The sequence below is a fragment of the Tupaia chinensis genome, unplaced genomic scaffold, assembly GCF_000334495.1.
Source record: "Tupaia chinensis unplaced genomic scaffold, TupChi_1.0 Scaffold000066_1, whole genome shotgun sequence".
Lineage (NCBI taxonomy): Eukaryota > Metazoa > Chordata > Mammalia > Scandentia > Tupaiidae > Tupaia > Tupaia belangeri.
In genome coordinates, this window is record NW_006159525.1 from 6,999,872 (window position 1) to 7,026,727 (window position 26,856).

At 40.8% G+C, this 26,856-nt stretch overlaps 1 protein-coding gene across 12 annotated transcripts in view; it reads right to left on the bottom strand.

Moving 5' to 3' along the window:
• The window catches only part of SP100 (SP100 nuclear body protein), a 91,954-nt gene extending 67,684 nt beyond the window's left edge, over nucleotides 1-24,270 (bottom strand). For all 12 annotated transcript variants that reach the window (XM_014582338.2, XM_014582346.2, XM_014582342.2 and 9 more), the window contains exons 1-2: nucleotides 23,984-24,270; nucleotides 605-767 (exon numbers count right to left, since the gene is read on the bottom strand). In XM_014582338.2, the coding sequence (XP_014437824.1) occupies nucleotides 605-767; nucleotides 23,984-24,243 (423 nt within the window). In that variant the 5' untranslated portion in view covers nucleotides 24,244-24,270. The remainder of the gene's footprint in view (nucleotides 1-604; nucleotides 768-23,983) is intronic.
• Nucleotides 24,271-26,856: the final 2,586 nt, after the last annotated feature.

Genomic DNA, 26,856 nt, shown 5'->3' on the forward strand with positions numbered 1-26,856 from the left:
CCACAGTTTTCTGGAGCAAATAGCAAGCAGCCTTGCTGACATGCTAATTCGACCTAAGTTTTATTCCTAGGTCGGGGGTGGGGGTGGGTGGGGGGCAGGGAGTACACAGCAGCGGCCTTGCCAACGTGCTGTCCCAACCTAAGAGGTAGAGGTCAAAAGCTTAAGACAGATCCTTGGGCCCTACCGGGTCGGACTCCTCCACAAAGCCATGTGGGTTTTATTGCTCTCAGATCTATACATTTTAAATTAATTTTAATTAAAATAAAATGCAGTGGCAGCTACTATTTTGGAGAATCAATTAATACAAATTGTTTCTAATATTTCTGTTATATTGGATGAGTACACCCAGCATATCTCCAGGTCCATTTACCCCTGCTTCAGCGGATTCCTTGGAACACCATTCCTCCAGTTAGAGGCGGGATCATCTCCAATAATTTCCTCTCCATTTCTACCTTAAAGAAGTACTTACAGAAATATTTTAAAAGGCACTCACACAGAAAAGACACATCAGTCAGTTAGTTATACCCTAAAGTTTGAGTCCAGAATATCAATAATTAAATTTGAAGATGTTTTAACAGGCTGTGACATAATAAACTTGACTTACGTTATATATTTGATTGGTGATGAAGTCACGGTCACGGAGGGCCTCTAAGAAAGGAAATGTCTTCTTTATTGCATGCGAAATTTCCACTTTATGCTTTTTGAAGTGATTGAATATAGTTTCATAGAAAAACCTTTCGTCCATATCCTGTTCTTCTCCAGAAACACTAAAAAAAGATACTATGTGAAAATAGTTGTCACAATTCCAAGATGTTTGTGAAGGTTATGAGGTGTTCTATGTGAAGGATTGCTGTGAAGAAGAAACATATATAAAAAAAGGTGGTCCTGGGTAGAGACCAGACTAAACAGAATAGAAGCAATAAAAAGAGATATAATAGAAGAAAATGTGAAGGGTATGAAAGATTCATATACATAACTGAAAAAATTCTAGTTTGTTCTAATCAAAGCCAGTGTACATATATCTTTACTAAGCATAGTAAAACACATCTTTAATGAAAAAAAAATTTTTACAAATCAAGATGGAGGAAGCAATTCATCCACAGAGAATACAAAACAATGCAATGAAAATAGAATCTAATAAAGAAAAGCACCTTAATTAATGACCAAGTGAAAATAAATCTCAAAAAGATGTCTGGTTTCTGAGTTAGAGCTATCAAGGAAGAAATATCCTACATCAAAAAATTAATTCATAATTGATGGGAACCAGCAGTTAGCGTAATGGCTATGTCGCTGGACTCCCACGTAGTCCACCGCGGTTCGTGTCCCGGGCCCGGTGGCTTAAAACTCACGCCAGGCGCGTGTGCGTGCGTGCCCAAGATCCCGAGAGGAGAATGGAGGAGAAGGGATTGCGGCGTGACCATCCCCCCTGGGGGGTGATTTCTTGCTTTCTGTCTCTATGTCTCTCTCTGTCTGTCTGGCGAGCGCACGCGCCCTACAGTGAAAATCTCTCAAAAAAAAAAAAATTAATTCATAATTGAGAGAATGTAGTTAAATAATAATAATAATATGATATGGTATAAATTTAGAGCATCACAAGAATATCAATCACATCTGTTTCATGGTCACTTTTTTTTTTTTTGAGAGATTTTCACTGTAGGGCACGTGTACTCGCCAGACAGAGAGAGACATAGAGACAGAAAGCGAGAAATCACCCCCCAGGGGGGATGGTCACGCCGCAATCCCTTCTCCTCCATTCTCCTCTCGGGATCTTGGGCACGCATGCACACGCGCCCGGTGTGAGTTTTAAGCCACCGGGTCCGGGACACGAACCGCGGTCGACTACGTGGGAGTCCAGCGACATAGTCATTATGCTAACTGCTGGTTCCTTCATGGTCACTTTTTTGATGAGGCTTAACTTTGACAACATATCTAAAATCACAACTACAGTCCTCCCACCATGCCCCTGTACTGCCAACACCTTAATCTAGCTCTTCTTTATTCTGTCCTTAGCACTTCTAATGCAATTACTTATTTATTTTATTGATTGCTCATGTCTTATTGTCTCTCTTTTTCAAAAAAAATATATGCTGTTGGGATTTTATCTATTTTTTATGTTTGTTTTGTTTCCTAAATAATTATTTATTGAATTTTATTTGTTATGGTTATTATTATTTTAATTTTCTATAGGGCACATGCACTCACCAGAGAGATAAAGAGAGAGAGAGGGAGAGAGAAATGGAGAAAACAAGCCAACAGGTCCAGTATTCAAACTGCCACTTGCCAGCCCTGGGACTTCATTTATTTTGTTCATTGATTTTCCTTGAATACTGATAAATATCAGGTAACCAATAAATATCTGCTGATTAGATGACCATAAATATAAAAATATTTATTGAAATGTTTTTAGTAGTAATCAACAACAATACTGGCCCCAAACTTAAAACAGCTCAGTTATACATTTGCCTGAATGATTGGGTACATCATGGCAAATATATCTTGTTGAAATGGTACAAAGCTATTTATTTCTAGAAGTGTATATTGAAAGTCATAGTTTTATTGCTGAATAAAAACAGGAAATTTGGATTACTATTATCATCTCATTTTTATATAAATAAAACTAATAAAATATTTTATTTGTATCTAAAATTTGAAAAAAAAAATGCTGGGAAGGGCAGGGAATGCAACAGCCCAGGTTACTAACACTGACTTAGTGAACAGTGTTAGGATTCCATCAGGTCAGCTCCCTTCAGATTTTTCTTTTATCACTTTTTTTGTAACATCAGGAAAAAAAAATAACAGAAGTAACAAAGTAAATAGATCAAGATTTTAGGATAAGTATATGGAGTGGTACTGTTTCACTTTAACATTTTAAGTTTTTTAAAGTTTATTGTCATGTTTGAAAATAAAAGTAGGCAAAATAACAAAGTATTTGGGGATACATTCAACAAACACAATGTAAGATTTGTATATTGAAAACTAAAAAACATTGATGACAGAAATTAAAGATCTAAATAAGCAGAGTTATCTATGTTCATGGATTGGAAGACTCAATATTTTTAAGATGACAATTTTCTCCAAAGTAATCTATAGTCAGTGCATCTTCTATCAAAATACCAGCAAGACTGTAGAAATAGAGAAGCTGATCCCAAAATTTATGTACAAATGCAAAGAACCCAGAATAGCCAAAATAATCTTGAAAAAGAAGAACAAAGTTCAGGGGTTAGACTTGCTGATTTCAGTACTTATAATAAAGCTAAGTGAATCAGGTCAGTTCTAGTATTGCATAAAGATAAAGATCAGTGAAACTGAATCAAGAATGCAGAAGTAAATCTTTATGGTTTTTTTGTCAACTGATTTTTTAATAAAAGTTGCTATGGCAATTTCATGAGGAAAAGAGTCTCTTCACCAAAAGGTGCTAAGAAACTGGGTATCCAGGATCAGTAGACGGCATAATGGTTACATTGTTGGACTCCTATATAGTAAACAGTGTTTTGAGTCCTGGACCTGTTGGCTTAAAACTCATGCCAGGCGCATATGCGTGCTTGCCCAAAATCCCAAGAGAACGGTGGAGAAGGGACTGTGGCTTGGCTAACCTTTCTGGGAGGTGATATCTCACTTTGTGTCTTTCTGTCTCTCTCTGTCTCTCCAGCAAGTGCATGTGCCCTATAGCAAAAATATTTCTAAAAATTTAATAAAACAAAATAAAATAAACTTGATATCTACCTGCACAGAGATGAATTTAGACCCTTACCTCACACTATAAACATAAATCAACTCAAAATTATAAAACTAAATGTAATACCAGGGTCATATTCACAGGCATGCATCCTGCACAGTCACACAAGGCTCCATGCTTGGTTTAATGTTCTCTTTTCACTGTCGTGAAATTCTTAATAATTGTGAGCAAGGGTTTTTTTTAATTTTACTTTTCACTGGGTCATTCAAATTAGATAGCTGATTCTGTATAAGAGCAAAAAATAGTAAAACTTTGTTGATGAGGATGTGTATAGTATTCTCAACTGGACTGAGATGTATATCGTGCTGGGTCAAATCTCTTTATAATCTAAATGATGTATAGTGATTGACTGTATAAATAATAATAATAAAATGATAAAAAATAAAGAGGACCAGTTGAATTGAGGAAAGATATAGTAAAACTTATGGGAGACAATCTTTGTGACATTGGATTAGATGAAGAGTTAACTACAACACCAAAAGCATGGCCCAAAAAACAAAAAAAAATGATAAATTGAATTTCAATAAATCTAAAACTTTTTTTGGGGGGGAGAGGTTTTTCGCTATAGGGCGTGTGCGCTCACCAGACAGACAGAGAGAGACATAGAGACAGAAAGCGATTAATCACCCCTCAGGAGGGTGGTCACACCACAATCCCTTTTCCTCCATTCTCCTCTCGGGATCTTGGGCACACACGCACACACACCGGCGTGCGTTTTAAGCTACCGGGTCCGGGATGTGAACCGTGGTCGACTACGTGGGAGTCCAACGACATAGCCATTACGCTAACTGTTGGTTCCCAATAAATCTAAAACTTTTGTGCTTCAAAGTTGCCAGTAAGTAAAATGAAAAGACTCATTATAAACTGGGAGAAAATATTAGCCAATTACATTTCTAATAAACAACTTGTATTTCTTGCAAAGAATTATTACAACTCAGGAAGACAAAGAACAGATTGTTTTTAAGTGACAAATTATTTAAGTAGGCATTTCTCCATGGTTATATAAGAAAAGTAATGCAAATGCAGAAAGATGCTTAATGTCATTAGTCATTAAGGAAGAAGCAAATTAAAACCACAAGCTATCAATACACCTTTTAGAATTATCACACTCAAGTAAAATAACAAGTATTAGCAAAGTTGTGTTGCTTATACATTGAGGGTAGGAATGTAAAATGGTGCTTTGAAAATGTTGCAAGATTGTTTCTTAAAATGTTAAACATAATGTTACTATGTGATTCAATAATTCCACTCTTGAGTGTTTACCTAGGAATGAGAACATATATTCACACAGAGATTTGCATAAAAATATTATTCATTGCAGCATTGTTAATGACAGACAGAAAAAAATAGAAACAAATAGTGAATGGATAAATAAAATTGATAGGTCCATACAGTGGAATACTATTCAGCAACGAAAAAGAATCAGATCATCATACATGCTACAATAAGGATGACTCTCAAAAAAATGCTAATGAAAAAAGCAAGATGTAGAAAAACCACATAATGTATGATTCTGTTTATATCAAATACCCAGAAAAAGGGAAATTAAATTATCAAAATTCAAAGATAAAGAGAATTTTGAAAGCAGCAAGAGAAAAATGATTTATCACATACAAGGGAGCTGCCATATGACTATTAACAGGTTTCTCACATAAATCTTAGAGGCCTGGAGAGATTGGAATGATGTATTCAAAACAGTAACACAAAAAACTGCCAGCCAAGAATACTACAGCCACCACAGTTGTTCTTAAGAAATGAAGGAGCAATTGCAGTGTAGAATGTTAACACACTTGTGTTAGAAATGAGCAAATCTACTAGGTTGTTGGGAAAGTTATGACATTTTTTCTATGCAAAAATGTGTCATGACTTTCTCAACAGTCCAATAGTAGGCCAAAATTAAACCAAGATATAAGATTTGAGTAAAATAATGAGCACTCTGGGTAAAACTGACATGCAAAGAGGGAGTTACAATTTGTTGCATACATTAGATGATCCCTAACACTTTTGAGAGTTCACTCTGTATCAGACCTTGAATTATTGATACATGGTTTAACTCACTTTCCCCCATTAGCCCTTATGTAAAATAGGTACCATTATTATTTTTTTTTATTTGAGAAAGAGAGAGAGAGGGAACCAGCAGTTAGCGTAATGGCTATGTCGCTGGATTCCCACATAGTCGACCGCGGTTCGCATCCCGGACCCGGTGGCTTAGAACTCACACTGGGCACACGTGCGTGCGAGCCCAAGATCCTGAGAGGAGAATGGAGGAGAAGGGATTGCGGCGTGACCATCCCCTCTGGGGGGTGATTTCTCGTTTTCTGTCTCTATGTCTCTCTCTGTCTGTCTGGTGAGCGCATGTGCCCTATAGCAAAAACCTCTCAAAAAAAAAAAAAAAAAAAAGAAAAAGAAAAAGAAAAAGAAAAAAAAGAGAGAGAGAGAGAGAGAGAGAGAGAGCACAAGCAAGCTGCCAGGTCTGGGACTCAAACCGTGTTTGGCCATGTGGGAGTGTCCAGTGCCTTAACCACCATGCCACCTGCTGGTCCCCCAAAATGGGTACCATTATTGATGCCATTATTTTACAGGTAGGAAACAAAACTTGCCCCAATTCCACATCTATTTAACAGCATAGCTGGAATTCAAAGCACCACCCCAACCATCCTGCCCCACCCTTCCTTCCTCCTGCTCTTTCCCCCTTGTATCTGACACTCTTCAACACACTCTTAATCACTACACTATATTGACTTTCCAATATAAAGAAACCTCAAGAAAGACTATTAATCAGGACACAAAAGAAATAATTGCCTCTTGAAAATGGAAGTCATAAGAAATACATTTTCTACTGTAATTCAAATGATGATATGGTCAGAGGAAACAACCCAAAGACAAAGATCTTTCCCAATCGGTTCACAGAGAAATTTTAAAAACTCCTTACAAATACTTCTTAAGTTAAAGAGCAAATCAAAATAGAAATTATAAATGGTTAAGAAATAAAATCCTATAAAAACACTACACTTAAAAATCTCAGACATTTCCCAAATGGCACAGAGGTGAAAATTCATGGCCCAACATGCATTTGTTAGAAACAAGAAACATTAACACTTAACACTTCTTTTGTCTAAAAGAATATAAAGTTCTCTATTGAAAAATAAGTAATTTTCCTTTATGAAATATAAATGATAAAAAAGAAAACTAAAAATATTTTTAAAAGAAAAAATGTGTATTAACGAGTAAGTAGAGCTTTAATCAAAGAGTCAGAAAAAGGCAATTAAGGTAATCTCAACAAAGTTGAAATAAAAAATTATAAAAAAAACACCACAGGTAAATATAATTTTAAAAAGCAGCATTTAATTAAATCTCAAACAAAAAATAAGAGTAGTATATTTTAAAAAATTGAAAGATGTTCCTTGAAAAGACCAACAAAATGGGGCCAGTCAGTGTTGTGGTGGTTATGGCAGCTGGATCCCACATGGTCAACTGTGTGGTTCAAGACCAAGACCCGGTAGTATGAAAAACACTCTAGGCGTGGGACCAGCAGATAGCATAATGGCTATGTCACTGGACTCTCATATAGTCGACCACAGTTTGAGTCCAAAACCCAGTGGCTTAAACTCACGCTGGGAGCGTGTGCGTGCATGTCCAAGAGCCCAAGAGGAGAATGGAGGAGAAGGGATTGCGTCATGGTTATTCCCCCTGGGGGGTGATTTCTCACTTTCTGTCTCTCTGTCTCTTTATGTCTTTCTGGCGAATGCACTCACCCTAGACCAAAACAAAAAACAAAAAACAAAAAAAAAACCTCTCCAAAAAACACTCCAGGCACATGTGAATTGTGCTCAAAATCTCAAGAGAATAAGGAAGGGATTACAATGTGGTCTTCTACCTCGGAGGGTGCCTTATCATTTCTCTGTGTGTGTGTGTGTGTGTCTGGTGAGCAGACATGCCTTATAGCAAAACTAAAATAAATAAATAAATACCCCAATAAAATGGAAAGTTTGACCAAAAGAACAAAAGAAAAAAAAAATTAACCAAAGTGAGGAATAAGGAAAAGGATATGTCTTCAGAGAAGGTAAATATTAAAATTGTATGGTACAGCTTTCTACCAGTAAATGACAATCCAGGAAGAGTGTTACTTTTTAGGAAGATACACATGATCAAAAGTGGCCCAAAGCCCAGACAGTAGCACAAGCAGTACGGTGCCATGCGTGGTGCGATTGGGGCTTCACGGGAGGCCTGGGTTCTGTCCCAGCACCAATCGAACCCAGGCCAAGCATGTTGGGACATGCCTATGGTCCTGTGGTTCTAGCTAGAGGGAAGGAGGCTGGGGCAATGAGACGGTGGCATGGCAAGATCCTGTTTAAAAACAAAAACAAACAAACAAACAAACAAATCGTTTTTCCCTCTTGTTTTCTCTCTCATAACAGCAACAACAAAAAGACTTGCTTGAATCAGCACAGGAACTAAATAGAACTAAAAATAGTAGAAGAAATGTGTAATTTGCTTTTAGTCCTACCCTATTTCTACCATTTCGAAACCTACAACCACCCACACAAGCATCAGTTTCAAACAGTTCTATGGATAACTTCCAGCAGCCCTCCCAGGAGTAGATAAACATGTGCATTAAATAAACCATCCCAATATACTTAAAAAAAAAAACCCTCAGATCATAGCAAATAATTTCATGAGGCTACTATAGTTCTAGACAAATACAACATGAAAAAAAAGTAGAGGCCTGGTTAAGGTGCTAGACTCCCATGTGGCTAACCATGGTGAAGTCCCAGACCTGGCAGCTTGACACTCATACTGGGCCTGAGTGTGTGCGTGCCCAAAATCCCAAGAGGAAAGTGGAGGAGGAGGGACTGCAGCATGGCCATCCTTCCTGGGGGATGATTTCTCACTTTCTGTGTGTGTGTGTGTGTGTGTGTGTGTGTGTGTCTGTGGTGAGATCACACACCCTATAGCAAAAATCACTCTCTAAAATTTTTAAAAATACAAATAAAATAAAAAGTGTATGTCACAGTTGCTCATAAACACATAGAGTAAAACATAGCAATGAAATATTAGTAAACCCAACTCAGAAATGGAAGGGAAGGTGGTGTGGTACGATCTCATGGTGTTACGTCAGGCGTTCTAGGCCAGGTCACATTAGAACATCTGTTATGCTTTTGATTAAACCTGGCAGATCAAGCACACCTGCACTCAGAGGGGACCTGTGCTCCCTCTGAATCTCACTAACTCACCAGGAGAGAGTTATGTGGCAGACAAACAATGACGGGGAAATGAGAGGAAAGGACAGTAGGTAAGAGATGTCATTTTGGAAGATGGAATGTGAGCACCTAAGTGGCACCTAATTTCACAGAGTAAAGGAATAAAATACCCAATTATTTGCAGAGGGGAAGGCTGAAAACTCACAAGCCAGTGTTTGCGTCTGGATTTTGGAAAGGTTAAGGAATTAGAGGCACCATTATTTCAGAAGATGTGTTGGGAGGTGAAAAGCAAGCATTCCTTACAGAGACTTCTTAATCACTTGTTGTTGTTGTTTGTTACTGTTGTTGTTTGAGATTTTTACCATAGAGTGTGTGTGCTCAACAGAGAGAGGGAAAGTGAGAAATCATCTTCCAGTGGGTATGGCCATGGCACAATCCTTTCTTCTCCATTCTCCCTCTCAGGTTTTGGGCATGCATGCACATAAAATGCTGACATGCTTTTCAAGCCACTGGGTCCAGGACTCAGCCCAGAGGGGCGGCCATGGGAGATCCAGCATCTTAACCACCATGCCACCTGCTAGCTCCCTTAAAAAGATTTTTAATTTCTCATTTGTAAATGTGAGTGGGCACCCAAGGGTGCTTGATGACACCTTTGACAACAAATAAATAAAGGAGCAGGAGCTGGAAAGAGACATGGAGCAAACCAATTCTTACAAGAACCATGAAGGGTCAGCAGATGGCTTAGCAGTTATGTCGCTGGACTGTCACGTGGCTGACCATGGTTCAAGTCCCAGAGCTGGTAGCTTGAAACATTGGGCCTGTGAGTGCCCCAGATCCCAGGAGGAGAATGGAGAAGGGAATTGTATGTGGTCATCCCCTGGGGGTCATTTCTCACTTTGCTTCTCACTGTCTCTGTCTCTTTCTCTTTTTTTTTCTTTTTTCTTTTTTTTTTTTTTTTTTTTGAGAGGTTTTTGTTATAAGGCATTTGAGCTCACCAGAAAGACAGAGACAGAAAACGAAAAATCATCCCCAAGGGGGATGGCCACGCCACAATCCCTTCTCCTCCATTCTCCTCTTGGGATCTTGAGCACGCAAGCACATGCACCCAGCGTGAGTTTAAGCCACCAGGTCTGGGACTCGAACTGCGGTCAACTACATGGGAGTCCAGCTACATAGCCATTACACTAACTGCTGGTCCCTCTGTCTCTCTTTATCTCTCTGGAGAGCACATGTACCCTAAGATAAAAATCTCTTAAAAAAAAAAAAAAAAGAACCTTGGAAGAAACAGATACTGGTAGAGAAAAAAACATCAGGGATAGGACCAGCAGATGGTGTAATGGCTACGTCGCTGGACTCCAATGTAGTCAACTGTGGTTCAAATCCCAGATCTGGTAGCTTAACTCACGCTGGGCATGTGTATATGGGTGCCCAAGATCCCAAGAAGAAAATGGAGGAGAGGGATTGCAATGTGGCCATCCCCTCTGGGGGGGAGGGGTGGTGATTTCTTGCTTTCTGTCTCTCTGTCTCTGTCTGTCTTTCTGGCAAGTGCACATGTCCTATAGCAAAAACCTTTCAAAAAAACAAAAACAAAAAAACAAAACATCAGGGTGCTACAGTATAAAGGAGAGAATTTTAAAATGAGCATTTGAAAATTAAAAACATGATGGCAATGGGGTCAGCAGGTGTCATGGTGACTAAGGTGCTGGACTCCCACATGGCTGACCATGGTTCGAGTCCAGGACTCAACAGCTTGAAAATCACTCAGGACATGTATGTGTGCATACCCAGAATCCTGAGAAGAGAATGGAGGAGAAAGGATTGCAGCGTGGCCATCCTCCATGGGGGGTGATTTCTCACTTTCCTTCTCTCTGTCTCTCTTTGGCAAGTGCATGCCCCCCATGCAAAAACTTTAAAAAAGGAGGGGAAAAAATGAGAGTAGAAATCTAAAAATTACTAGAACAACCCAAGAGAATTTTATAGATGGTAGATTTAAAAGAAAAAGAAATACAAGATTATCAAGAGGAAGTAGGAAGCCTTTAGAGGTTCAATCTAGGAAGCTTAATATCTAACAATAGAAATTCTAAAAGCTGAACGAGAGGTGGGACCAGCAGTTAGCGTAATGGCTATGTCACTGGACTCCCATGTAGTTGACCGTGGTTTGCGTCCTGGACCCGGTGGCTTAAAACTCACGCCAGGTGCGTGTGCGTGCGTGCCCAAGATCCCGAGAGGAGAATGGAGGAGAAGGGATTGTGGCGTGGCCATCCCCCCTGGGGGGTGATTTCTCACTTTCTGTCTGGCGAGCTCTATACAGAAACCCCTCCAAAAAAAAAAAAAAAAAAAGAAAAAAGAAAGAAAAAGCTGAAAGAGAGGAAGCAGGAGGGAGGAGATAATTAAAGAACTGCTACAAGCAATTTCTGGAGATTGAAATAAATTAGCTTCCATTTGAAAGGATTTAGATTACTCTGTACAAGGAATGAGCCCAACACACCTATACCAAGCCAGGCCACCAAGAAATGTCAGAATCAAGAATTGAGGAGAACCAGAAAGTTTCATAAAGGCAAGACACGCAAGTAACACACAAAGAGGGGATCCAGAATTAGAATGGCATCAGACTTCTCATTAGCAATGCTGGAAACCACAAGGCAATCGACTGAATTCATTTCCAAGCTAGGCTTTTATAACTTATGAAACTGTCATGCAACTGTGAGGATAAAGAATAAAAAGATTTTTTTTCAAAACGCGAATTATCTCAAAAATATATTTATGCCTTCTATGAACTCTTAGTTAGGGAGCTACTGGATAATGTGTTAAAGCAAAATGAGAACGTGAAACAAAAAAGAGGAAACGACTACATGTAGTTTAAAGCACTAGACCCAGTGTAAGAAAGGGGTCAAGCTTCAGGTCAGCTTTGTGATCTAATCGCAACTGATTAGATCAAGAGAATGGCTAGTTCTGGGAGTGCTTCTTCTAGAAAATGAAATGGAATTGATAAATTGATACCTAACACATCTCACTATCTTGAGAAGAATTTTACAGTTCTGTAGAGGGTTCTGAAAGAATTGCTAATGAGGGTGCACAAAACCCAAGCAAATATGAGTTCCCCCTTACACATGATGTGCAGTAGATGCCTGAAACTGCTGACAGGACAGAACCCTGTATACACCATGTTTTCCCCTATACATACGTACGCACCCATGATAAATTGAATTTATAAATTAGGCACGGTAAGAATTTAGCAGCGATAATGAAATAGAGCAATTACTACAATGCACTGCAATAGAAGTCACGTGAGTGGAATCTCTCTGTATTTCAAAATATTTTATTATACTATGCTCACCCTCCGGTAAGCTGCTGATCTGATAACTGCCAGGGCTACTACGCAACTAACAGCAGTGGCATATGCAGCCTGGATATGCTGGACATGGGCACAGTTCAAGGGACAGAATGGAAAGCATGGGGTGTCATTACACTACTCAGAATAATGTGATGTTAAATTATGAACTTTTCATTTCTGTGACTTTTCATTTATTTATTTATTTATTTTTAAAGAGTTTTTCATTTTTTTTTCTATACGGCACGTGTGCTTGCCAGACAGACAGAGACAGAGAGACAGAAAGTGAGAAATCACACACACACACCCCCACCCCAGGAGGGATGGTCACATCGCAATCCCTTCTCCTCCATTCTTCTCTCAGAATCTTGGGCACACACGCACATGCGCCCGGTGTGAATTTAAGCCACCGTGTCTGGGACTTGAACCATGGTTGACCACATGGGAGTCAAATGACATAGTCATTACGCTAACAGCTGGGCCCTCATTTCTGTGATTTTTGATTTAATATTTGTAGTCTAAGGTTGACCACGAGTCACTGAAACCATGGGAAGTAAAACCAAGGCTAAGAGTAGACCACTGTAGATACCAGCAGAGGGCCTGCACAGGCAAGGAATGTGGTCGTAATAGTACAATACACGGTTTAACTGTAAACGCTTAGTCATAATAATGATAACACTGACTGCTGGTTAACCCCAAACTGGGACATACATGACTAGAGAGGAAGGGAAATGAGTGTTACAGAAAAGTCTTTATCTTCAGCAATGTTATGTAAAGAGATTATTGTCTGAAGTTTATAGACTCATAAAACCACTATAACAGCATATCATTTAGAATCATGAAAAGAAGCACCTGATACTCTCTGAGTAGCACTATGGTGGCTAACAAGAATAAGCGCCTTACAAAAGGTGGCAAAAAGGGAGCCAAGAAGAAACTGGTTGATCCATTTTCTAAAAGAGACGGCTATGGCGTGAGCACCTGCAATGTTCAACGTGAGAAATACTGGGAAGACACTGGTCACCAGGACCCAAGGAACCAGCACTGCCTCTGATGGCCGTAAGGGCCGTGTGTTTGAAGTGAGCCCTGCAGATGTGCAGAGTGATGATGTCGCATTTAGGAAATTCAAGCTAAATACTGAGGACGCTCAGGGCAAAGACTGCCTGACGAACTTCCACGGCATGGGTCTCACCCGTGACAAAATGTGTCCCATAGTTAAAAAATGGCAGACCATGACTGAAGCTCATGTCGATGTCAAGACTACCGATGGTTATTTGCTTGTCTCTTCTGTGTTGTGTTTACTAAAAAATGCAACAATCAGACAGGAAGACCTCTTATGCCCAGCATCGACAGGTCGGCCAAATCCGAAGATGATGGAAATCGTGACCCGGGAGCTGCAGACGAATGACTTGGAAGAAGTGGTCAGTAAACTGATTCCAGACAGCATCGGAAAGACATAGAAAAGGCCTGCCAGTCCATCTACCCTCTCCATGATGTCTTCGTCAGAATAGTAAAAATGCTGAAGAAGCCCAGGTCTGAATTAGGAAAACTCGGGAGCTTCACGGTGAAGGTAGTGGCTCTGGAAAAGCTACTGGGGAATGAAACAGGCACTGAAATCAAACAAGCTAATAGATATGAACCACCAGTCCAAGAATCTGTTTAAAGTTCAGACTTTTAATAAGAAGTCCTATTTGTGGGGGAGAAAAAAAAAAACAAAACCCAAAAAAACCCTGAAGGAAGAGCCAGAAGAGTTAAAGAGACTCTATCTGGGCACTGGACACAGGAGAGGGAGGGTGGAGAAAGGGCCACAGTGTTTGTCAAGGCCGTGATGACGACCATCAGTTGGCGTAATGGCTATGTTGCTGGACTCCAGCTTAAATTCATGCCAGGCATGTGTGTGTGCAGGATCCCAAGAGGAGAATGGAGGAGAAGGGATTGCGGCGTGGTCATCCCCCCGGAGGGTGATTTCTCGCTTTCTGTCTCTATGTTTGTCTTGTGAGCGCACGCGCCCTATAGCAAAAACCTCTCAAAAAAAATAAATAAATAAATAAAAAAGGAAAGGCCGTGATGACTATCTGACATTTTCAAGGGTATATGTTTTGCTTTTACAATTTGATAGGTTGAAAATATTTAAATATAATTTTCTCTGGGTTAAACAGATGAAAAGAGAAGAATTACATGATTATCTCAAAGGTTCTTTAATAAACGTTTTTATATTTAACACAAGGTTTTAATTAAAATAAATACTTTTGTTAATAAACCAGAACTAGCTTTCCTTGATAAAAGGTTTCACCAAAAAAACCCTCAAATTAAATATTATAAAAATTCCCCTAAAATCAGGAACAAAACTAAAGTGTTCATTTTATTGCTATTATTCAATGTTGTCCTCGCAGTCCTGGCACTAAAACTAATAATAATGATAATGATAATCACAGAAGTAGAAAATAAGAAAGAAAAAGGAAAATGGAGATATAAAAATTTTAACAAAGAAGAGACAAAATTATGACTATTTTTAAAGATATAATTATTTCTCTAGAAAAAAATATAAGAATACTTGAAGAGAAAAAAACACCTGGTAAGATTGCTAAGCACAAGATCAACAAACTAAAATTCATAGATTTTTTTTTCATATGCCAACATTACAAAATGACAAAACGTGAAAGAAAAATGAGTTCCCATTCACAAATACAATTTTAAAAAGGACCAGATGGACCCTGTGAGAATATTACAGAGCCCATTAGAAAAACAACTTTATTATATGCTATGCTTTGAATGTATTCCCCCAAATTCATATGCCGAGGTTTGGTTGTGATGGTATTAAGAGGAAAAGAATTTAATGCAACTATAGTGTCAAGGGGACCTCGAGGAGATCAGGGTCAGGATGCGCCCCATGCCTGGATACTCAGAGCTTCACGAGCAGACGCAGACATACGTGCCCCTGCTGTCCCACTCCCTCACCATGCGATGGCCTCTGCCAGTTATCCACCAACAGCAAGACTCTCACCAGGGTCGCCCCTTGACTTTGGACCTCCAAAACTGTGAGCTAAATAAACTTCTCTTTTTTCTTTTCTTTTCTTTTTTCTTTTTCTTTTTCAAAAATTTGTTATATGTATGACATAAAGAAGGAAAGTAAGAAAGCACCGCCCTGGGTGGGGGAGCCATGCCACAATCCCTTCTCCAATCCCTCCTTGGGTATTTAGGCACACATGCACAGGCATCCAGCATGTTTTTCACGACCCTGAGTCCTGGACTCGAACCCTGCAGCTGGCCATGAGGAATCCAGCCGCCTTTACCACCATACCACTGGCTAGCCCTAAACTCCTATTCTTAATAACTCATCCAGGCTCAGGTATTTCTGTTGTGAAAAACATAATGAACTAGAATTTTTAAAGACTATTAGAATAAATGGGAAAATATGACTCCTTTCTAGCTGGGATCATTCATAATTTTTTCATGTAAATTCTTAAATTCATCTATTCACTCAGTATCTCTCAGTTAAATCCCAGCAAGAGAGGTTATTGAACATTACCACATGGTTCTAAAATTTATTTAGAAAACACTTAAGAATAGTCCAGAATGTTTTGAAAAGAATGATAAAGGGTCCCACCTGCAAGATCACAGTGGTTTACAGGGTCATCATAGTCAACATCTCAGCGTTGAGACAAGAATACATTTAGAACCATGCATCGGAATGAATTCGCCTATACAGATTCTTACATCAGAGAGGATCTAGTATGCCCATCATGCTGAAAAGGCAGACATTCATGAGGTCCTGAGAACTCAGGGGGAGTGGAAATCCTGAAGGGAGTGATCTAGCTGTGGAATCCGAGGTCGCTTTGTCCACCACAAGCACTTGTCAACTCTGAACACAGTTAGAGGCTGAGAATCGGGGTTTGCACATTCAGAGGGCTGCAGGTGGAAGACAGAATGTTCGATGGTCAGGTGAAGCTGGAGTGCAAAACTAAAGGCTTAGAGGAACGAAAATCCTGATTGCTTTTCCTGTTAAGAACTATTCTCAATTCTAAATCGATGCCAGAGGCTAAAAATAAAAGAATGAAATTTTCATAAAGCAGAGAAGACTTGACTGCAGTCTCTCACTTGAAAGCTCTAGAAATCCTCACTTGGATTGGAGCAAACCACAATATTTAAATCCTATCAAAAACTGCAAACCAAGGGACCAGCAGTTGGTGTAATGACCATGTCGCTGGACTCCCATGTAGTTGACCGCAGTTCGAGTCCTGGACCTTGTGGCTTAAAACTCACGTTGGGCCGTGTGCGTGCGTGCCCAAGATCCCAAGAGGAGAATGGAGGAGAAGGGATTGTGGCATGACCATCCTCCCGGGAGGTGATTTCTCGCTTTCTGTCTCTGTGTCTTTTTGACAAGAGCACACGCTCTATAGCAAAAACCTCTCCAAAAAAAGAAAAGAAAAACTGCAAACCAATATTGACTCATTTCATGACTTAATTTGCTTAAGGCAGTCAGCCCCATTACATTACCTGCCTTGCAGAGCAAAGAGTTTTGCAGTGCTAGGGAGTGAGAAGGACAGAAATAAAGTCCAGGAGCCACCTGGGATAGAGGGTCCAATGGCACTATAGCCCCATTATAGGTAGGAAGCACTTTATTCTCCAATAAAGTGGAGGGGATAGGCTTGGCCTAGAATTGCATTTGCAATAAATCACTTGGGTTTCCCCAGTTTAGTTCAGACTATGAACTTGCTGACTAGTGTACCCCGAGGCACCTGCATGTAGCAAGCACAAATCCTTTCCAAAAGGCAGGCCAGTATCTTACCCACGATGAAATTTCAAATATAAAGGTAGTTTACAGTCGAAGATAAACTAGCAACATAAGCAAAATAATCTTACGAAAAGGGAAAAGTAGTAACTCTATAGTAGAGAGGCCTGGCAAACATTGCCTCAATAAAACGATCCTGCTGACATGTCCAGTGCTGGGTCTCCCAGTTGTCCCTATTCTCTTTCTTTGTCCTGACCAGAAATAGCGCAGCTGTGACCAGGCCAGTTTGTTTGCACTTGCAGGCTTGAACCCAAGCCAGGGCCTTGAACTTTCTCAGGCACAAATAAACTCTGTTAGGTTGTTGGAAGACATGCTGAACTAGCCCCAGCCTTGAGCCAAATTCTTTAAATCTCCATATAAACTCTATACCCTCGGGGCCAGCAGGTCACATGGTGGTTAGGGTACTGGACTCCCACTTAGCCAACCACAGTTCAAGTCCTGGCAGCACTTTCTCTTTCTCTCTCTCCCTCTCTCTGGTCAAATTAAAATAATAATAGTGAATACAATTTAAAAATAATTATTTTAAAAAATCCTAATCCTTATCATTGACATATCTAGAATACTTCATCTCGTACTGTCCCTCAAAAGGACTGCTACAGCACTATGAATGTAAGTTCCCCTACTGAGCATCCGAGCATCAGTGCACCTTTCTTTGAAATCCCAACCAGCCCCCTTTCAGGATTGGGAGCAGCTTCCTGCAGGTATTCTCCTACTATCACTTCTGGGGCCAAGAGTTTGGCTGGAAGGGACAGCCAATAATAAGGTGTGTTCAGAAGGGCAGTTTGATTTCAGGATATTCTTTCATAAAACCTTTAATCTCAATGTAGTCATGAGAAAAACACAAAGACAGTCCAATGTGAAAGACATTCTACAAGTACCTGGTTACTACTCTTAAAATTGTTAAGGTTATGACTCAGAAACTGTCAGAGACCAGAAGAGAATAAGGCTGTTAACACAGTGACTTAATGCAATGTGGTATTCTGGACTGAATCCTGGAACAGAAAAGGGGCATCAGTAGAAAAACTTATGAAACCAAAATAAGCCTGTGGTTTTGTTAATGGTGTTGTACTAATGTCAATTGTTTTCATTTTGACAAATGTGTCACAGTTATGTCAGATGATAATATTAAAGAACTTGAGAGTAGTTGCAGAGGATATGGCAACTCTGCATCATCTTTGTAACTTTTCTGTAAACATAAAATAATTTCAAAATAAAATTTTTCTTAAAAACAAATCTTTCTGAGAACCAGAAGAAACTACAGAAAAGGCCACAAACACTTCACACATTGAAAATATCAAGTGCTAACTATAAAACTTCTTCCCTCTGAATTTTTAAAATAGAAACAAAACCAAAAACCAAACAGCAGGCATCATCCATAATTGCAGTGACAAAAAACTTTCCCTTCAGGATTGAGATGATTGCTATCACTATTTCTGTTCAACACAATATTAGAAGTCCTAGACAAAGCAGTAAGGCAAGAAAAATAAATAAGGAATAAAAAAGATATTAAATGTCTATGATGAAATCTATTGGATTATCAGAAAAGTCTTGATGTATTTTTTTCTAGATTTGTCTATGCAAAAATGTGTCATGACTTTTCTGACAACCCAATAGCAGAAATACATAATCCCTAGAGAGGAAAATATAAATTGTATTAAAATTTTTAAAAAATTAATAACATATATAACTATATTCAAGAGGAGGAAGACACAATATTGTGGTAATGCCAATCCTCTTTAAATTGACCCATAGGTTCAATGCAATCCAACAGGAAAATCCCAACAAGATTTTGACACGCTAGTTTGGAAATCCAAGTCCAAGATGTGCTGAGAGAAGAGAAGGTTTATTTTACCAGATATCAAGGGTTAGTGGAGAGCTGTCACTATCAGATCGATGTGATATTGGCCTAAGGAGAGGGTATGAGAGGCCAATGTCAGAGAAGAGAAAACACAGAAACATACTCTGCCTATGTAGCCACCTGGTTAATGAAAAGGGAAGCACTGAAGATCAGTGAGAAAAAGTTAGTTTACTCGATTAATGATGCCTTCAGAAAAATCGATAAGAATAAAAAAACAGCCTTCAAATTGTAGTTCAGAAGGGAAATACTTTCGTGTTAAAGCAGGAAATGTGGGGGGAAAATCACCCAGATAACATCTGAGCAAGTAGAAGTTTGGGGAGATCTGCTCAGGCCAAGCCTGAGGGAGCCACATGGGAAAAAAAAAAAAAAGAAAAAAAGACCATAAAATGCAAAATTCAGACATTTTTGGGAAGGATAACTAAAAAAAATTAGGAAAATGTCCCTAAAGTGTTTAATGCCACAAAAGCCCACCTCCCAAAAGCAAGAAAATGAAGATGAGATGATAAATTAACAAAATGTGGTTTAAGGTGTAGTTTGCAGAGCTTAGAAAGAAATAAAAATACTCCCTCAAAAATAAACCCAATGATCTGTAATAACCAAAATAGCATGCTACTGACATAAAACATAAACAGATATATAGATCAGGGAACAAAATAGAAAACAGAACAAACAATCTGTGATATATATATATGTGTGTGTATGTGTGTGTGTGTGTGTGTATGTGTATATATATATATATATACTAAGAACTTTGATTGGGGAAAGAATAGTTTCTTCAATAAATCATACAGGGAAACTTAGATATCCATACTCAGAGGAATGAAACTAGACTCCTCTATCTTTTATTGTATACAAAAATCTACTCAAAATTGATAAAAAACTTAAATGTTAGACCTAGTACTATGAAATTACTAAAAGAAAATTGGAGAAATATTTGGATATTCTTCAGTTTATTTGATCTCAGCAAAGATTTTTTTTGGAGGGTCAACTTCAGAAGCACAAGCAAGAGGGACTAGCAGTTAGTGTAATGGCTATGTTGCTGGACTCCCATGTAGTTGACTGTGGTTCAAGTTCATGCCGGGTGCAGTGCATGCGTGCCCAAGATCTCAAGAGGAGAATGGAGGAGAAGGGATTGTGGCGTGGCCATCCCCCCGGGGGGTGATTTCTCGCTTTCTGTCTCTCTGTCTCTCTCTGTCTGTCTGGCGAGCACACATGCCCTATAGCAAAAACCTCTCCAAAAAAAGAAAAAAAAAAAAAAAAGGACAAACAACAAAAACAAAAATAGCCAAATGAAATTATAGCAAACTAAAAATCTTCTGCAAAGCAAAAGGAATGATTGGCAGAGTAAAAAGACAACTTACAGAATGAGAAAAAATATTTGCAAACTATTCATCTGACAAACAATATTCAGAATATACAAAGAACTAAAATAACTCAGCAGCAAAAAAAGGATTAAAAAAATCAAATAATCTGATTTTAATAATGAACAAATGATCTGAACAAACAGTTCTCAAAAGAAGACATACAAATGGCCAAAAAAAAAAAAAAAAGAAAAGAAAAATGTTACTACTACTAATCATTAGGAAAGTGCAAATCAAAACCAGTGTAATAGCATCTCACTCAAGTTAAGATGGCTATTATAAAAACAAAAACAAAAACTAACAAATTCTGGTCAGCATGTGAAGAAAGGTGAGCTCTATTATTCTGTTAATGGACATATAATTTATAACAGCCATTATGGAAGACCAGTATGGAGGTACCGAAAAAAAGGAAAAATAGAACTACCTTATGATCCAGCAATCCCACTACTAGGTATATATATCCAGAGGAAAGGAAATTAGTACATTGAAGAGATATTTGCATTTTTGTGTTTATTGCAACACCATTTACTCACAATAGTCAGGACAGGGAATCAACTTAAGTGTCCATCAGCAGACGAATAGATATAGAAAATGTGGCACATATATACCCATATGTGGTATATATAAACAGCCATTTAAAAAACTGGAATCTTGGAGCTTGGTCTCACATGGCTAACTGCAGTGCAAATCCTGTCCCTGCTGGCTTGAATAACATATTGGCACATGTGCATGCATGCCCCAAATCCCAACAGGATGGAGAACTGAAGAAGGGATGGCAGCATGACCCTGCCCTATTTGGGGGTGCTTTCCCCTTCTCCCTTTCCCTATGTCTCTGACAAGCGCTCATGCCCTCTGGCAATAATCGTAATAAAACGATGAAATCTGGTCATTCAAGGCAATTTGAGCAAGCCTGGAAGACACCATGTTAGGTGAAATAAATCAAGCCCAGAAGAATACCATATGTTCTAACTTGTATGTGAAAGTTTAAAAAAGAGGTTTTCATAGAATTGAAGAGTAGAATGGTGGTTTCTAGAGGCAGAGAAGGGTAAAAGGGGGAGAGGGGATAGGGAGATGTTGGTCAATGTACACAATTACCATCTAGTGCTCACAATAGAGTGAGTGACTATTAGTTAATAACAATTTATCGTATATTTCAAAATAGCTAAAAGAGAGTATTTTTAATGTTTCTAACCAGAAGTAATACTAAAAACTTGAGATGATGAATATGCTAACTACTCTGATTTGATTATTACACATTGTATACATGAATTGAAAAAAATCACACTGTACCTCATAAATATATACAGTTGTTATGTGTCAATTAAAAAATAGACATAATTGTTAGAGCTATTTACTATGTTATCTTTATCTCAAATAACGTTATAATATAGCCCAAAAGGCAGATAAAATTATTTTCATTGTACTGAGGAAGACACTAAAAATCAGACCTATAACTTACAAAGTGTCATACAATAGCCAGGTGGGATAGCACAGTGGTAATGCAACTGGACCCACACCAGAAAGGTCCTGGGTTCACATCCTGGCACCTCCCAGAATATGTCAGTGGTGAGAGGGGCTGCATATCTGACCATGATTCAGGATAACTGAGATGGGAGGGGGTGGATTATAGTACAAAGATCCTGCTGGAAGGGATCATTTCTCTCTCTCTCTCATGGGAGAAATAAATAAACTTTTAAAAAATTGTCATACAATGTAAAAAAAATAGACATTATATATATATATATACTTTTAATTTAGGCTTTTGTCTCAAGATGCATGTGCTCACCAGAGAGAGACAATGGGAGCAAGTGAGAAATCGCTCCCCAGGGAGATGGCCACTCTGCTGTCCCTCCTCTTCCATTCGCCTGGGATTCTGGGCACACATGCACACACGCCAGGCATGCTTTTCAAGTGGCCAGGTCTGGAACTTGGACTGTGGACGGTCATGTGGCAGTCCAGCAACACCTGTTGGCCACGCAATCGGCTATTTTTTTTTAAAGAAATTACAAGAAATAAAAAAAACGACTAAGAATTAAATAATCATGGAGGAAATGAGAGCCAGAGGAACAGATAGAAGCTGTGAAAGCTAAAGTTGCTCCGATAGAAGGACAATTTTGTCTAAAATTGAAAAAGAAAACATTTTCAGAACTATTAAAGAAGAAACTTGCCTTGGAATAAAGGTAGAATCGAATCTGCTGCTGTAAAAAGCACAAAAACTCTGGTGAAAAACTGACGATGCTCATGGAAGTCACGAGGAACTTTCTGCATCACTTTACTTACGTATAACAAAGGTGCATCTACCTTACAAAACCAGCACCCCAACGGGCCTATACTTGAAATTTCAAGCTTTAGCAAAGCAAGTCACCACACACAGAGTTAAAAGAAAAAGTCTACTTACATGCTTCAGAATATCTAGTGAAACTTCTGCATTATTAAAGAAAGGACAAACACCGCAATTGCATAACATGGCAAAGAATAACTGAGCAAATCACACAAGAGGGACTTTAAAGTCAACAAACACCAAAAGCTTCCAAACACTCAGGAAAATACAAATTAAAATAAGACACGTAACTTTGATCTATCACTTTTGCAAAGTTTGGCTGGACGCAGGGAGATCGCTTGTTTCAGTTACTATTGGCAGGATACTGATCCAGTCATTTAGAAAGACAAATTTGACAGACTCTGTAAACAAGTTAAAATGAGTACTCTTTGCCTCAATAATGCCATTTTTTTTTTTACAAAATATTTGACACAAGACAAATAATTCTATACATTCAAGCAACCAAGAGGAAATAGGTAATCAGTGTAATTACAGCTTGTTGGAAAAAGTGAAGAATTGGAAACAACCTAAGTGTCCATCAAAAGGGGACCGGTTTAAAAAGTATGCTCTATCAATGCTATAAAATGGCATGTAACTGTTAAGGAGGAGGTGGTCTCTATGGATTATGGTGAAAAGCTCTATCAGATTTCTATTAAAATAAGTGAAGATGCAAAATGCCGCATAATATATACAACATATACGACATAATCCCACTTATCATGGGAACAAAACACAATCTATTTGCTAAGTAAGTTACATGTGTCACTGAAAAGAAAAAGACATAGAAGCCCGAATCCAAGACTTGGCAGGACTGTACTGGAAGCTGCAAGGTGGGGTGAGAGGTGAAGGTGACTTTTTCCTCTATACTTTTACACTGTTGAAAATTTTAGGAACTAGACTGTATAATACCTTTCTTTTGCTTTTTTTCCTTTTTACATCAAAACATTAAAAAGATTGAATAATGTTATTTCTAAAATAGAGAAGAGATTGGATTTTTCTTTTTTTCTTTTTTGTCAGAGGAATCGCACATCCTAGAACAGGAAATCAAAATGAAAATAAAAACCCTTGGCCTGCACCCAACGTCCAGTGTCGGGGCTTTTTCTTCCGAGTCCTTCCTCTGATCAAGATCAGCAGAGGAAAAGCTCAGACCTTTCAGCCCCCTAACCGAACAGCCCCAAAGTTGACGGAGACCTGTGTCAGGACAGGTACAGGTTCACAGTTGCCCTTTTAAAAACCCAGTTTCCTCCTACGGGCTGTCTCCTGGCATTGCACCGCCTGCCCATGTTCTTGTAAAGATGCCTAAACTGAAGCTCTGGACACCAGCTAGCTAGATCGAGGACTGCAGAGAAATAAGCAGAGATAAAGATATACGAGCGATAAGACTCACCTGGCAGTGAGGTCAGGGTTCTCAACGGCCATTGTGCTCCAGGCCCTGCCTGGGCCTCCAGTACCCTCTGATCTCCCGACTCCCCAGCTGGGACGAGCTGCCGCTGCCTGGTCTGACCGGAGAGCCCAGAGCAGCAATCCTGTTAGGACTGACTCACCCGGGAGGGCTCCTCCCAGGCCAGGAAAAGAGAAGTGAAAGTATTTGTTTGTCTCCCTCCTCCTTCCACCCCAAGGGGTTGTGTGCTTTTTGAACTGTGGCATGGAGAGAAGTCTTGAGAAACTTATAAACTCGAGAGAATGCTCTTAGCATTCTGGAAATCAGCTCAACATGAGAGGGGACTCATCACATGCCTGGGCCGGAGGCTGGAGCCAAGCTGGTGACAAGGCTAACGTTTTAGATGCAAGGGTTTAAGGCACTAGACCAGGGGCTGCCTCCCAACAGCGGGGGTTACGGAGACACCTGACTGTCAGAGGTGGTGCTGGCTCTCCAGAGGCCAACGGCTCTCATCGACTAGAATGGAGGTAGGAACCGGAACGAGGAGATCTAGGAATGAAAGGGCGGTGGGACCCCGGCAACTCTCAGCCCAGGCCTGCGCTCTACCTGCGTCTGGATTTGTCACTCACATTCTGACTCATCTTCCCACAGACCCTGAGCGGTGGCCCAGAAGACTGGCTTTCCGCTACGCAAAGCCGGAGTAAAGCATCACCAGCGAGAAGCACACTGCAGGCCACAACCAGGCACCAGAGGCTGCGGGCTGCTGGAGGCCAGGGGAATGCAGAATCCAGGCCCAAGAAGCAGAGGGGGAGCAGCGGAGGCTCCAGGGACAGAGCCCACGTGCTGGAGAGCCTGTATGCCAGATGAGGTTCCTCCAAGCTGACTTCTCCAGGCTGTTGGTCAGGGTGCTTACTCGATTCCTTTTGAACATAGGGGCAAATACCAATGAGGGCCTCTTTCCCCGTGGGTAGGGCCGCCACGCCTAGCAGATGCTGTGCGGATGTGTGGTCTCTATCTGTCTCTCCCCAGCTCCCCTGTTTTTTGTGGGCACAGCAGTCCAGACTGCAATAGCCTGCCCCCGTGTCCCCCTCTTTCCTCTCTGCCCCAGGCCACTGCCTGCTTTTCCCTGGGTCTGCTCAGATCTGCTCAGATCAGCCTCTGGAATCAGGGCCCAGAGAGCAGCAGGCTGGGTGAGGACACCGTGGGGTTGGCCCTCACGGAGCAGACACTGCGGCCTGGGGCTGCTCCTGACAGGAGGGAGGGGGACGAGCATGCTGGATGGGGCTTGAGGCAGCCGGGCACAGGCAGCTCTGGCACGAGCAGTGACAGGTTCTGAAGGATCTGCAAGCCTCTGTGGGGAAACCAAAGTTTTGTTTTGTTTTCCAGGAAAAAAAAAAAAAGACATCAGACCCACCCAGGTTGGCAAAGGCCCCACTTAAGTTCAGGATGAATTTCTGAAAATCTTGTTGGACTGATTTGAAGGAAATGACCAACGCCTAGGGCATTTTCCATGTTTGCAGGGATCACTGGCAACGGGGACATTCTGCTGCCCCGGAAGTTGCTCAAGCTACTGGCGCCTGGACACCCTGGAAGTGAGAGAGGCAGAGACAGAGGAAGGACCCCGTGGCAGGGCCAGGGGTGGGGGTGCGGTTGTCAAGAGCAGCTTCAATTCAGACTCCAGTGGGGGATGGGGAGCTTTGACCCCAGCCCGAGACACCGCTGTGCAAACCAGAGTTCTATCTCTGACAACAGTTAGTAGGGGACTGGAAAGTTCAAGGGCAGGGGAAGCCACAGGGGCATGGTCACTGGGACATAAGGACAGAAAACCTGGCCACCTCCTTGGGTGTAAGAAGGGACAGTGAAGAGCAGCACCCACTCCCACGGTGGTGACTCCTGGGACAGCAGTCAGCAGACCGCCTGGCCCTCCCCTGATCCTCCCCTCTGCTGGAGAGACTCCTCTGACTTGGAGCTCGGTGGAACCAGGTGAGTCTGCTCCCTGTGGGGTCCCCTGGAGTCCTCCTTCCTGCAAATTCCAGGCCTGGGTGGGATCCTCCAAGCTCCAGTGTACAGGGACCAGGGCCGGCATGGGGGCAGCCTGAGGCCATGTAGAGAAGCCCAGTTCTGGGGTTCAATGTTAGGGACCCGTTTCTTGCCACTCACCTCAGCCATGTCCCCTTCCAGCTATAATCAGGTACGAAACTGGTATTTTATCTCTATTTGTCTCTTGTTTTTAGAACTCAGCTGGGAAAAAAAGGGCTGCAGATTTGGAGGTCGCTCCCATCCTAAGAGGGTTCCAGTGCATGGGCCTGTCTCTCTCCTGTTTTCTTCTACCTGGTCCCCAGATGGGTAGAGAGGCCAGGGGTCATAGCCTCTTGAAATTTCACAGTGTGATGCAACGATCCCTGGGCTCCAAGGGCATTTGATGCAATATTTCAGCTTCCGGGGAGTGGAGTGAGGCTGAATTCAGCCCCCTTCCCAGCGTAACAGCGCCTCGGTGACTCCCTAAAAGGTCAGGGAGCTTCAGACAGCCGAGGCCTAATGCATGTACGATGCCAGCCCAGCTGGCTTGCCGGAAGTGGACTCTTCCACCGGGAAGAGAAGGGCGTGACTCCTTGGAAAATGGACGAATAGATAGAGAACTCTGGCGGGGGAGGAAGGAAGAGAAGGGGGAGCATTGGGGAACACAGAAATCCATGTGGCCACCTTCTGAAGGTAGAGACATCCTTGAGAAACATCCCAGGGAAGCTGCCCTCCCCTTTCCCCGACCCCATCCCGGAAAGCACGGGAGGAAGGGGCTCCCAGGGCAGCATCCCCGGGCCCACCGGGTCAGCATCATCACCCCAGCCCCTCACCCCAGCCCTTGTCCTGCCTGCAGCCTG